Genomic DNA, 11,706 nt, shown 5'->3' with positions numbered 1-11,706 from the left:
TGTGTGTATGAGAGAGAGACCTGCACATACCAGAGCATACATGTGGAGGTCAAAGGACAACTTGAAAGGACCAGTTCTCTCCTTCCACCGTGGGGCTCCTGGGAATCAAACTCCAGCTTGTCTGGCTTAGCAGCAAGCACCTTTACTCTCTGAGCCATGTTCCAGGTCTCTATGGGCAGTTTTTAAAGGTGATGTTTTACCCGATTTTTGATGATATGGGATATGTGAACTGTAAGTCAAGAGAATAAACCGGAGCCATGCAATCCCAATTACATGCGTGCGTGTGTTTGCATCTCCCCCGACAGCAGGAAGCCTTACAGGAATCAACGTGTGGATTAGGGGAGATGTTGATCTCCTTCCTTTATACTTCTGCATTTCCAAAGTGTGTTGTCATAAGTGTGCTTGTTTTGATCATGAGAAAGAATGTCAGTTAATTTTATTAAGTTGTGTGATTTCATTTATAAAATTTAGTACTCATGAAGCTATACATTAACTGTATCTTATGGCTTTTGACTTTAGCAAAAAAACATAAGAGCAGTACAAATATGCTCTTAAAATATAATTTTTTAAAGCCCAGGGCCAGCAACATGGTGGCACTTACCACTAAACCTAACAACCTGAGTCCTATTCCAAGGACCCACGTGGTAGGAAAAAGGAACATATTCCAGTGACTTATCCTCTGACTTCCACATGTACTCCATGGCATTTGGTATGTGCACAAGTGTGCTAGCGCACACACACATGCACGCACATACACATACAGACACACACACACACACACACTCAATCAATCAATAATGTGAAAACACTAGTATCACAAACTGTTTCTATGCCAGATTGAGACTCGTTACTGTATCTCTTCTTGGAAGTCGACATCTCATGATCTGAGTATGAACTTACTGTCTTTGTCATTGGCTGTCTCCTCGGGAATAGAGAAGGAAATAACTGCATCCCAGACAGCTGTGTGACTCTCCCATGTTCTGTGAGTCCACTGGCATTTGCCACATGTCTCCTCCTTGTGCCTGCAAAGTAGCGGGATGAAATCATCCTAGGAAGGACAGAGCAGTGTGTGTTCGTGCCATGCTCATACGCCCAATTCTTCTAGGTTTACTGGACATGCCCAACAGAAGATGTGGACTCCTTTGAGATGGAATTCTATGAGCTCGTTACCACTCCTCCTAACAATGTGCGCACAGAGCTCTGTGGACAGATTCGGGACATCCTACAGCAGAACCTGGAGCTGCACAACCTGACCCCCAACACTGAGTATTTGTTTAAGGTTAGAGCCATCAATGACAATGGTCCCGGGCAGTGGAGTGACATCTGCAAGGTACTGTGTACGCTTACCGAAACTTAGGCAAAACTTCTTTTCTATGACTTATGACTTAAGTTTTAAAATGCTATTGGAGAGTCCCACACGTGCACACATGCCCACACACATACACACACATGCGTGCCATAGTGTGTGTGGACGGATGTTAGAGGCTTAAAAAGGAAGGGCCTCAGGTTTGTCGAGAGCCTTTACCAGCTGACCCATCTCTGACCCATCCATCAGATGGGAATGCCTTCACAGAGTCAGGATTTGGCTTACCTAGGAAGATCAGCAGAGACCACAGAGAATTGCCTCTAAACTCAGAAAGCTGGTTAACTCTCAGCCAGTGAGGGTATCTCTCATCTCCACCAGCCTTTTCAGGCCATGTCCAAGTTTCATAGGTTCTCCTGAACTCAAAACTACTAGTTCTAGGCTTTGTGTTAGGATACAGAAGTTCCGAGTATGACCAAGCACAATCCCTCCTTCCGCCATAGTCATGGGCTAGTAGTCATTGTATGAGAAGAGTAAGAAGTAATTACAGTTGGAAAATTCCAAAGGAGCAATCCTCCCTATGAAGATGAGGTTTGAAACTTAGCAAAGAGGCAGGGCAGCCAGTTAAATCAGTGTTTCTTACAGAGGACAAGTGAAACTTGTGATACAAGGACATCCCATGTAATATTTAAGACATATTTATACTAAAACTACTTTTGGTTTCTCTGGTAGTTAAAAAAAAAAAAAAAAAAAGATACTGAGCAGGTCAGGTTGGCTCCATGAAGCAAAGAAACAAACTATTGTTTTTTGTGATGGAGAGCTGACACATCTCTGAATTCCCAGGTGATGGCACACTTGTGAGTGCCACTGTAATGATATTGAGAATACTGGGACCATCAAGAGCCATCATACTATATCACTGTGAAGGTGCTCTTTGCAATCCAAATAAGTCTCAGAGGTTCTTTAAAAGTAAAAAGGCCAGGTCTGTTCATTTAGGGTTTGGAAGAAGGGAGATTCACGGCACTGAGAGAAGGAAGCCTCAAGAGACTTCTAAGGCACACCTAGAAGAGACACATCAGTCTAATCTGATGTCCACCGAAACTAGGAAGTTATCAGCCTTCCCTTCCCTCCCCTCCCTTCCCTCCTCTCTCTTCTCCTCCCCTTCCCTTCCCATGCCCCTCCTCTCTCTCTCTCTCCTTCCAATCTCCTCCCTTCCCTTCTCCTTTTCCCTCTCTTTCCCCTCTTCTTGCCCTCTCCCTCCCTCTTTCTCTCTCCTTCCCTCTCTCCTCCTCCTCTTTCTCTCCTGTCCACTTCTCTTTGAATCGGCCTCATTTTGAGCTGCCCCTTAGTTTCTGCTCCACTAAACCCAGTTTCCATGTACTCTTGGGTAGTCTCCGTCCAGGTTCTGAGTGGTCTGCATGCTCAAGGCCATTGGATCGGGTTAATTGCACTTTAGCAATCTGGTCAGATGTTTGAGGGACTGGTTGTCCTTTCTAATAATGATGGAGAGTGGGGAGGAAGTGGAGTTACTCTATCAGGTAGCAGTTCTGCAGAGTAGGGCTATTCTCCTGGTGTCATGCTCCCCCCACCCCCGCCCCTTCCCACAGAGGTCAGACACTTATATGCCAAGGAAGTGCTATGAGAGAGCCTGCCTGGCTGCTCTGCCAGCTGATCCTTTGCCTGCCTCTCAGCCTGGTTGTCAGTTGCCACAGGGACCTTCTCACTCCAGAGTCCTGATGCCTCACACCTGTTGCTCCATTTTCTACTCCATGCTCTTGACTGTGGAGTCTTCTTTTAATCTGATTCCATCTGCCTTCTCGGCTTCTAGAATCCCTCAGAAATGTCTTACTCATGAAGGGCACTCAGTAGTTGTTAATTTTTTTAGTGAATCATCCATCATCTCTAGATTCGAGGACTGGGGACGGACAGAGAGATCGAGGCGTGTCGTCAGTCCGCCACCTTACCCTCTTGGGTCCTCTCTTCCCTCTCACACTATGACCTCCTTGCAGACAGAATTCTTGCCTAATTCATCTTTCTCTCTCCTGTGGTGCTTACCAAAGCAGTTTGCACACAGCAGCCTCTTAACGGTTATTGAACGGAAACATGAGTAAAAATGTAACCAAACAAATGAATATATGAGCCAATGTCTAAATTAACGAATGAAAGAGCAAATTGATAAATAAAATTAATAACTGCAAAGTATCATAAGATGCCTGAAGGCAGAATGTTTTATACAGTCAGTCAAGGAATAGCCTTCCCCTAAATCTGTCTTTATGCGATTAATTTGCCCCCCCTATGAAAGAGAGGGAAATGCATGCCTGTCTCTTTGCTTTTTCACACAATATCTAAATGAGCAGAACCCTAATTAATGAGGTTTTCTGGAAGCTTCATTTTTATCTGACTCAAAGAGCTACAGTATAGATTTTTCCTTCAGAAGTAATTCTTCCTCCCTCCTTTGCAGTTCTATTAGCATTCCCAACGATGAAACACTGGCTTCCTTAACATTTGTCATGATTTGCATAAGTAAAGGCTTCACCAGCAAATGAAAATAAGATGGTGTGTTTGAATGACATTTATAAAGCTTCATAAAAGTAATGGCTTTAGCTCTTTCCTATAAAATCGAAATTTTTTCCTTTGGCACTGGTGTGTGTGTGTGTATCTCTGAAAGGTTTCATTTGAATGCTGCTACGATGTAGCACAATCAGGTCTTATCCCAGCCACCATGCTTCCAGCCTATGTATTTCTATAAAAGATGTGAAAGAAAACCTTTTATATTTGATTTGCATAGCCTAAGACTTGTTGAATTTTTTTTTTAAGAAAATTTCCTTGGTACATAATACATGCAACAAGAAAATTAGTTATCCAACACTTCAAAGGTCACATTTGAAGGTCAAACCTGTGTTATCCATTATCGCTAATTATCCTTGAGTCTCAGATGTCTCCTGGAGGAGGAGGCTCCTATGGAGAAAACACAAGGGATGGGTCTGTATTCAAAGCCAGAACTCTAGCCTCCTGGACCATAATCAAATGTAAATAAGCCTAGGAGGAGTGAGCTCAGCCGTGGAGTCACACAACACGACCCTGGGGAGGTGGTATCAAAGCACTGAGTGATGGATCAATTGTTTCTAAGACAGGATTGTGTATTGAAAAGAGCTTTGGATTTGAGCTCACGTTCCTGAGGCAGGCCCCAACAACTCTAGCTTACTAAGATCTATGGGAATGGGATACTGTTTGTCTTACTGGTTCTTTGTGGCTCATGGTCTCTGTCTCAAAGCCTCTAACATCAAGGAGTCTAGTGGCCCATTTTGAAAGGACAGCTAAGTGTGTTTTAGGCACTGTGTATGTCTATTGGCCCCTCTCTCTCCTCCTGGTCTTCCAGTGGTCCTCAGTATTCCCCTGCCCACATTCCAGCCCTAGCTACCACTCCCTCTTTGCTCACCATTTTCCCAGCTCACTTTAAACCCTGTTTAGCCTAGCTGTCCATCTGTGTGTGGGTTTCCTTTGTCTACTGTGACAAATAGATGGTTAAACAATACGAATCATTACATTTCTGCAGCTCAGGAATAGAAATGGTTCTCATTGGCTAAATTTTAAATCAGGAGTACCATCCGTGTCTGGACCCTTCTGTGGAGGGATTTCTGAGGCAGAACCCAACCCTTGTCTTTTGCTGGTTGCTCACATTTCTAAGTCAGGTGCCATCTTCAAGACATCAACTTCCAACTGGGTCCATCTCCCTCCCAGCCGCCCTCTCTCAGGCTCCCTTCTGCCTCTGCCGCCCACCTGAAAGGCCTTTTGTGATAGCACTGAGCCTGTGGTGATGGGACATTTTCCTATCCCCAAACAGCTACCTTAATCACCCTACAGTAGAACACAGAGATTGGAGGGTCCAGACAAGGACATCTGTGAGGGTCCATTGATCCACCACTCTAATCTATATGGATTACTGAATTACATCAGATTTAGAGGCAAAGCTTTGAGCCTAGCAATACTCCATAACTGGTGCTTTCCTGGGTCTTTGGAGTCCATCAGAGAATGTAGCCATCCCTGTCTCCAGGCATGCTCAAAGTCCTTCTCAGTCTGTCAGTCCCTCAATAATGTCTATGTGCCAAAGAGTCCATTCTTTGGTTACCCTGGGTCTCTGCAGGATGCCCTCCTTAGCCCACACTGCAGCTGGGACTGACACAGAACTGGGCAGTGTCCCTGCCACTAAGTCCCGACTTTCCTCTCCCCAGGCTGTCACACATCTTCGTAAGGATTGAGATTAAAGACTATGTGACCAACAGGGACTGCTACCCTCAGGACTGCCACCTCCTCCCTAGATACGCTCTCACACACAGTGACTCCAGGCCCTTAAGGGACACACATGCTTTGTATTCTCTGTGTCCTTGGGGCCTACCATTTTCCAAAAATCTCTGAAACATTCCTTTAAGTAAAATTCTTCTGGTTCTTTCCTACCTACCCTGTAGCTGGAGAAGATTGAACTCTGGGAACAAGTGGAACTTGGGTTCAAACTGGACCTAGCTTGGTTTTCAACCTCATGCACACAAAGTTTCATTAATTATATAGCTCTGGTCCATCTGCACTGACCTTTGCAAGGCCTGTGCCTTACTTTTATGTTCCAGTTGGTGACATCTATTCTAAGGAGGGCTTATTTGTATCTCTTTGCTTTTGGGTGTTTTTAACACAATATGTATGGCTGCTTGCTATGTGTCACTAATGCACTCATGGCATTGTGTTCATCTCCCCCCCCCCCATCTTGACCCTTTTCCTCTAAACACTGTGTTTGAATGATATATCTACATCAGTGGTTCTCCACCTTCCTAATGATACAGCCTGTTAATACAGTTCCTTCTATTGTAGTGACCACCCCCCCAAACAACCATTAAATTATTTTTTGTTGCTACTTCATAACTGTAACTTTGCTACCATTATGAATCATAATGTAAATATCTGTGTTCCCTGGTAGTCTTAGGTGACCCCCGTGAAGAGGTCACTCCACCCCACAAGAGCATCACAGCCAACAGGTTAAGAAGCACTGATCTCTATCATTATGGGTATTTTGTCCCTGATTTTCTGACGTTATGCCATCCTTCATAGTGTATATCTGCCTCTTGCATGTTACCTGTCTACTCAGTGTGGACACTCAAGTTATCTCCACTAACACTATAGTGGACAACATGTGACAGCTTGTGGTTGAGATGGAGGTGTAAAAGTCTCTCTGGATTTCGTATGAGTCAGGCAGAGTTGCACTTACAAGTTACTACAGATCAGGGATCATTAGACAGCCATGACTCTAGCTGAAAGTCGTTCACACTGTGCTCCTGAGTGATCGTTTCCCACGTATCCCTGAGGTCTACGTTCAAATTTCCTCCTATAACAATGGCTATAGGTTGGATTACAGCTGCCCTAACAGCCTCATTTTAACTTCATCACCTCGTTAAAGGCCCTGACCTAGCAGACTAATATCTGAGATTAGGACTACAGCATATGAATTTTAGAGGACCATAATTAATTTCATATAAGAAATGCACTACGACTGAAATTTTTGGGTCATAAACTAGACAGTTGTCTTATTTAGGGTTTTACCGCTGTGAACAGACACCATGACCAAGGCAATTCTTAAAAGGACAGCATTTAATTGGAGCTGGCTTACAGGTTCAGAGGTTCAGTCCATCATCAAAGTGGGAGGTTGGCAGCATTCAGGCAAGCATGGTGTAGGAGGAGCTGAGAATTCTACATCTTGTTTCGAATGCAAAGAGAAGACTGGCTTCCAGGGAGCTAGGATTAGGGTCTTAAAGCCCATACCCACAATGATACACCTACGCCAACAAGGCCACACCTCCTAGTGCCACTCCCTGGGTCAAGCATAAATAAACTGTTACAACAGTGTAATTAATTTGGCCACACCCATGAATATTCCCATAAGAGAGACCTTATATCCTAAATTCAACTTGCATTTATCAAGATATATTACCTTATAATTACATCTACTCACTTTATTTTTCTATATTTCATTTCAAATGCTTACACTTTTCCAGGAATCCTCCCATAAATGGCCTGTTAACACCCTTTGCCCACTTCCCTACCTCCCCCATCCCACCCCCACGCCCACCCCTACACGCTCCTGATTTGGTGACTCACGGGATATCATGTATTCCAGATGATAGTTTTAGACATTGCTAATATTTCTACTCCTCTGATATTTGCCTTATCGCCTCAGTTCATATCGTACTCCATGAAATGGCAGGAGCCTTAAACTCTCAAATAATCGAAGTCATAACTGTTTTTCCTTCTGGTATGACCTTTTGGGGTTCTGTTTAAAAAGTCCTTGCCTTGACTTAGATCACAAAGATAATCTTCTACATATTCTTTTATTAAATTTATAGTTTCACCTTTCGAGTTTTATCAGTACAGTCTATCTTTAAATGCAATGCAAAGAACAGATGCATCTGCTCTGCTGCAACTGAGCCCTGTCTGCTAGGATTGTGCTGTGTTCAGTCATGGTGCTATTTTGATCTTATAGTCACTGTCTATATATTTAGGGTTCACTCCTGAATTCCCTATTATGTTTCAGCATTATGCTTTCTACTTTGACCAAAAAAAAAAAAAAAATGGCTTCAGTAAAAACAGGGCCACATGTAAGGTAAAGATAATATTGTATAAATGGTAGCAAACCACCCATTGCTGGGGAAAATGGAGATAGTATATGCATAGAACCCTAATAATGTTGAAACAAAAGTGTAAGCTCTACACGGAGCCACAGGGGCAGTAAAGGGAGCTAACAGTGCTGTGAGCTATGGGGCTAGGAACTGAAAACATAGAAGACTTGAGGTTTTTGTCTCAAAGTAGAGTGAAGCTGTTCAAAGATAGACTGGGGATGATGGGAAACAGCCTCCACTCCCACGCCAGTGCCTGTCTGCGTTGACTGGGATTTAGCCTCAGCTTTGTGCTGTCCTGGTTAACTGCCAAGGCATCTTCATTAACTATGTTTCTTTTGAAAACCAAAAACTAGCTAGTCGTAGAGGCTTACTTATTCATATAAACATTGAAGGAACTCCTTGTGGTTATTTTTTTTTTTTTAGTTATTTTATTTTTAATCCAAACAGGATTGGTTAGAAAGCCACTGAGAAATTAATTGGAAGGCAGTTGATATGCTTGCCATATTGTCTGAGCATTTATTCTAACTGCTTTATGTGAGGTGTTCTGGGGTCTTCATCCTTGTGTTCCTGGGTAAACTACATAGTTTAGTGATCTAATGAACAGCAGCATGAAGACTAGACTCTATTCTGTGTCATATGTGATTAATTTGCTATGATTCTAGATGCATAATCACATTATAAGCCAGGGATTATGTGAAATAAGAGATACACCAATTTGCTTATTGCAGCATTTCACCACACATATGTTTATCCAAGTATGTTGCACCCTTAAATATATCTAGGAAAAACACAAAAGTGAACAATGCACAACCTTTGATATTATGAGTGTGTGTCTTATATTGTAGTTATTCCTAATAGATGGCTGGTTTAGAAGAAAAGCTATTGTTCTCTATAGATAAATCTGAATCCTAGCAAATCTTTGAGGACTCTATTATTCCAAGACTGCTTGTTCAGCTTGCTTTTCTAGGCATATAATCTTATCATCTGTAAGTAATGGTGCTTTTATCTCTTCCCTCACAGACTTTGAGTTTATATTTCTTTTTCTTTCCTAATCACTTTAGTGAGAGCCTTGAGTCAGACACAGAATGGCAGAAGTAGACACACTTGTCAGTTGCTGACACTAAACTTTCTCCATTGACTTTATTGTTTTTCATTCAGTGTTTAGGTTTAGAGCCATTTACCTAAAGAAATGTCTTCTGACTTCCAGATTTCCAAGAGCTTTTGCATAGAGTATGATATAATTTGCATTGGTTGACACAATCACATGATTTTTCTCCTTTAAGGACTATATCAATTAAGTAAATTATGATGGGTTTTGGTTAGTTGGTTAGTTGGTTTGGTTCGGTTTAGTTTGATTATGGTGCCAGGAATTAAAGGCAGGACCTGACCCAGCTCACCGTGGCTGCCTTTTCTATCCTAGATTCTATTTCCCTTCACGAAATAAGCCCTTGGTTAGCATCATGTATTGCTTTAATATTCCATTCTAACAGCTATTTCAGTTGCCGTATTTGATTTTATATGATTACATCTATGGTCATAAGTGGACTGGGCATATCACTCACTGCTTGTCCATATTTTTTTTATAGGAATCTAGAGCTGATATTTCAAATCTAGCTTCCAGGACTTGGGGAGCCTCTTGCGCCTCTCCGTTTCTGGGCCAGCCCCATCACACAGCTTCAGTGTGGGACAAGGAAGGAGGTGCCAACTGTCATTTCAATTTCTGTAGCATTTTTTGTTCCATCTTTTTGCTTCTTCTGTCCACTGTTTTGCCTGATGCTACTGTTGCTCACTAACACTCCCCAACCACCTCTGTCCCATTACATTCCACAGTCATTGGCTTTGAAGATCCTTACAAAAGCTTGAGACCAAACTGTGACATATGCATTTTCTTAAGGCAGTTCCAAAACCCCATAACTCACAGTACCATTAGGCCTCGTTCGCTGTCCCCAGTAGTAGCACACAGAACTACTGACGTTTTTCATTTCATCAGTATTATATGTAGGCAGCATCTCTGGTTTTGCCCAACACAAATATAAAAGATTAAAAACTTTATCATAGAGACTATGTGCTTCGCATAAACATTTCTCTTCATCAATCTAACCCAGCCCCACCCCATCTACTCATTTATCATGGGTCCTAATTTATATTAGATCTTCCATCCCAACTTTAGTCCCTAAATGCCTCTTCAGTAAATGTGTATTAGGGAGTGGTAATGATACCAGGTCAGAGAAATGGAGGTAAGTCACAGAGAAGCATGATGAGCTTGAGTCTGTAAGGTTTCTAAGATCCTCCTTCGCCCTGCTGACCAGCAACTTTTCTTTCTCGGGTAGCACTGCGTCACCAAAGTGAGAACAAAGCATTCCTGTCAGTATAGAAAATTGGACAACTTACAAAATCTGCGCTATTCATCTTTCATACACATCTCTAAGAATCTTCTCTTTACTTAACCAATGTTGAGACTACAGAGACTTAAAACAAACAAACAAGCAAAAACTTTCATTTCCCCAACCCTGTAAACAGGTCACCCCAAGTTTAGTAGAGAAGCTACTCATTAGCTGAGACTTGAAACTTGAAAGATGGGAAAGAAGCAAAGTTCCAGAGGCTGGGTGGGGGATCTTCTATGGTAAAGAGCATTTGGTATCTAGTCTATCATGCTTGTCCACATTCTGTTGTATGAGCTGCCTTGAGAGGGGTAGAATCTGATGTGTAGAATTGAAGTGCCAGCACACAACAGCTGTGTGCTGCTGTAAAAGCTCTGTGGTGCCCTGAGGCTGGTACTCCTCATCTCTAAAGAGGGGCACACCCGCGCATGCTTCCCATGGTTGTCATGGGGCATTGGTGAGATGGTGTACGGAGTGGCCCTGGGCTCTAGGAGCTGCTGTCCCTCTGTGGATGGCCCCATGCAGTCTTTGCTTCCTATTGCAGGTGGTGACACCAGATGGCCGTGGGAAGAACAGAGCTAAGTGGGGACTGCTGAAGAATATCCAGTCTGCCCTCCAGAAGCGCTTCTGAGCCTTGGAACATCCCTCAGAACTCTACTGCTCATAGAGATATCTATGTGTATATGTATGTATTTTTCTCACCACATTCTTCAAGGAGGTTGTAGATGGATGTTTCCAGCACCTCTGGGTTTTCCAAAAGGAGTCTCTTGAAAGCCAATGAAAGGAAATGTCTGACATCATAACCTGTTGTGATTGGTTCATTATGATGAAACTAAGAGATAAGGCAGCAAGCCTGTAGGTCTGTATAACCTCGGGTTCCATCCTGAGCTCAGAATTCATGGTACTATATAAGAACAAGGAACAAGTGGCATGCACCTGGGTGGTAAAATTTGTTCTGTCTGAAAGCGAGACCCCTGGGTGTTCATTCAAGTGCTGACCTAACTCACTGTGGGTATCCAAACAAGTCGGCAACTGGTGGGAAAGGCTTTCCCTCAACATGTAATCTATCTCAATACTAAGCAGCCAACACTGTGAGAATGTTCTCCCGAATTATTAAGCCCGTGTTTTCCCACAGCCTTTGTCCATGGTCTGAAGTCTGCCTCTGGCCCATCCAAAGAGCCAGGCCTCCCTCTTCTCACTCCTCTGTAACCCAAAGCAAAGGAAAAGCTCCAGAATTCCTGGTGCACGTTACAAGACTAGATGTCCCAGGGAGCTTTGTTATAATCTCATCCCTGCAAATGATGGGCCAGATCCACCATCAAATTTGGTATTATCATATAATCATTTCTTTGAGAAGCTTCAG

General features: G+C 42.9%; 1 protein-coding gene and 1 long non-coding RNA gene across 2 annotated transcripts in view; one reads left to right on the top strand and one right to left on the bottom strand.

Annotated features, from left to right (window-relative positions):
• Nucleotides 1–11,146, top strand: part of Trim42 (tripartite motif containing 42) — a 21,731-nt gene extending 10,585 nt beyond the window's left edge. Inside the window, exons 4-5 of the mRNA XM_031345489.1 lie at nucleotides 1,106–1,330; nucleotides 10,888–11,146. Of these exons, the coding sequence (XP_031201349.1) occupies nucleotides 1,106–1,330; nucleotides 10,888–10,974 (312 nt within the window). The 3' untranslated portion in view covers nucleotides 10,975–11,146. The remainder of the gene's footprint in view (nucleotides 1–1,105; nucleotides 1,331–10,887) is intronic.
• On the bottom strand, nucleotides 10,097–11,137 carry LOC116073520. Its single transcript, XR_004111846.1, has 2 exons — nucleotides 11,046–11,137; nucleotides 10,097–10,324 (listed from the first exon to the last, which is right to left on the bottom strand). It is a non-coding gene; the product is annotated as an uncharacterized LOC116073520 (long non-coding RNA).
• Nucleotides 11,147–11,706: the final 560 nt, after the last annotated feature.

Source organism: Mastomys coucha, unplaced genomic scaffold, assembly GCF_008632895.1.
Source record: "Mastomys coucha isolate ucsf_1 unplaced genomic scaffold, UCSF_Mcou_1 pScaffold23, whole genome shotgun sequence".
In the NCBI taxonomy this organism is placed as follows: domain Eukaryota; kingdom Metazoa; phylum Chordata; class Mammalia; order Rodentia; family Muridae; genus Mastomys; species Mastomys coucha.
This window is presented reverse-complemented; position numbering and strand designations above follow the sequence as displayed.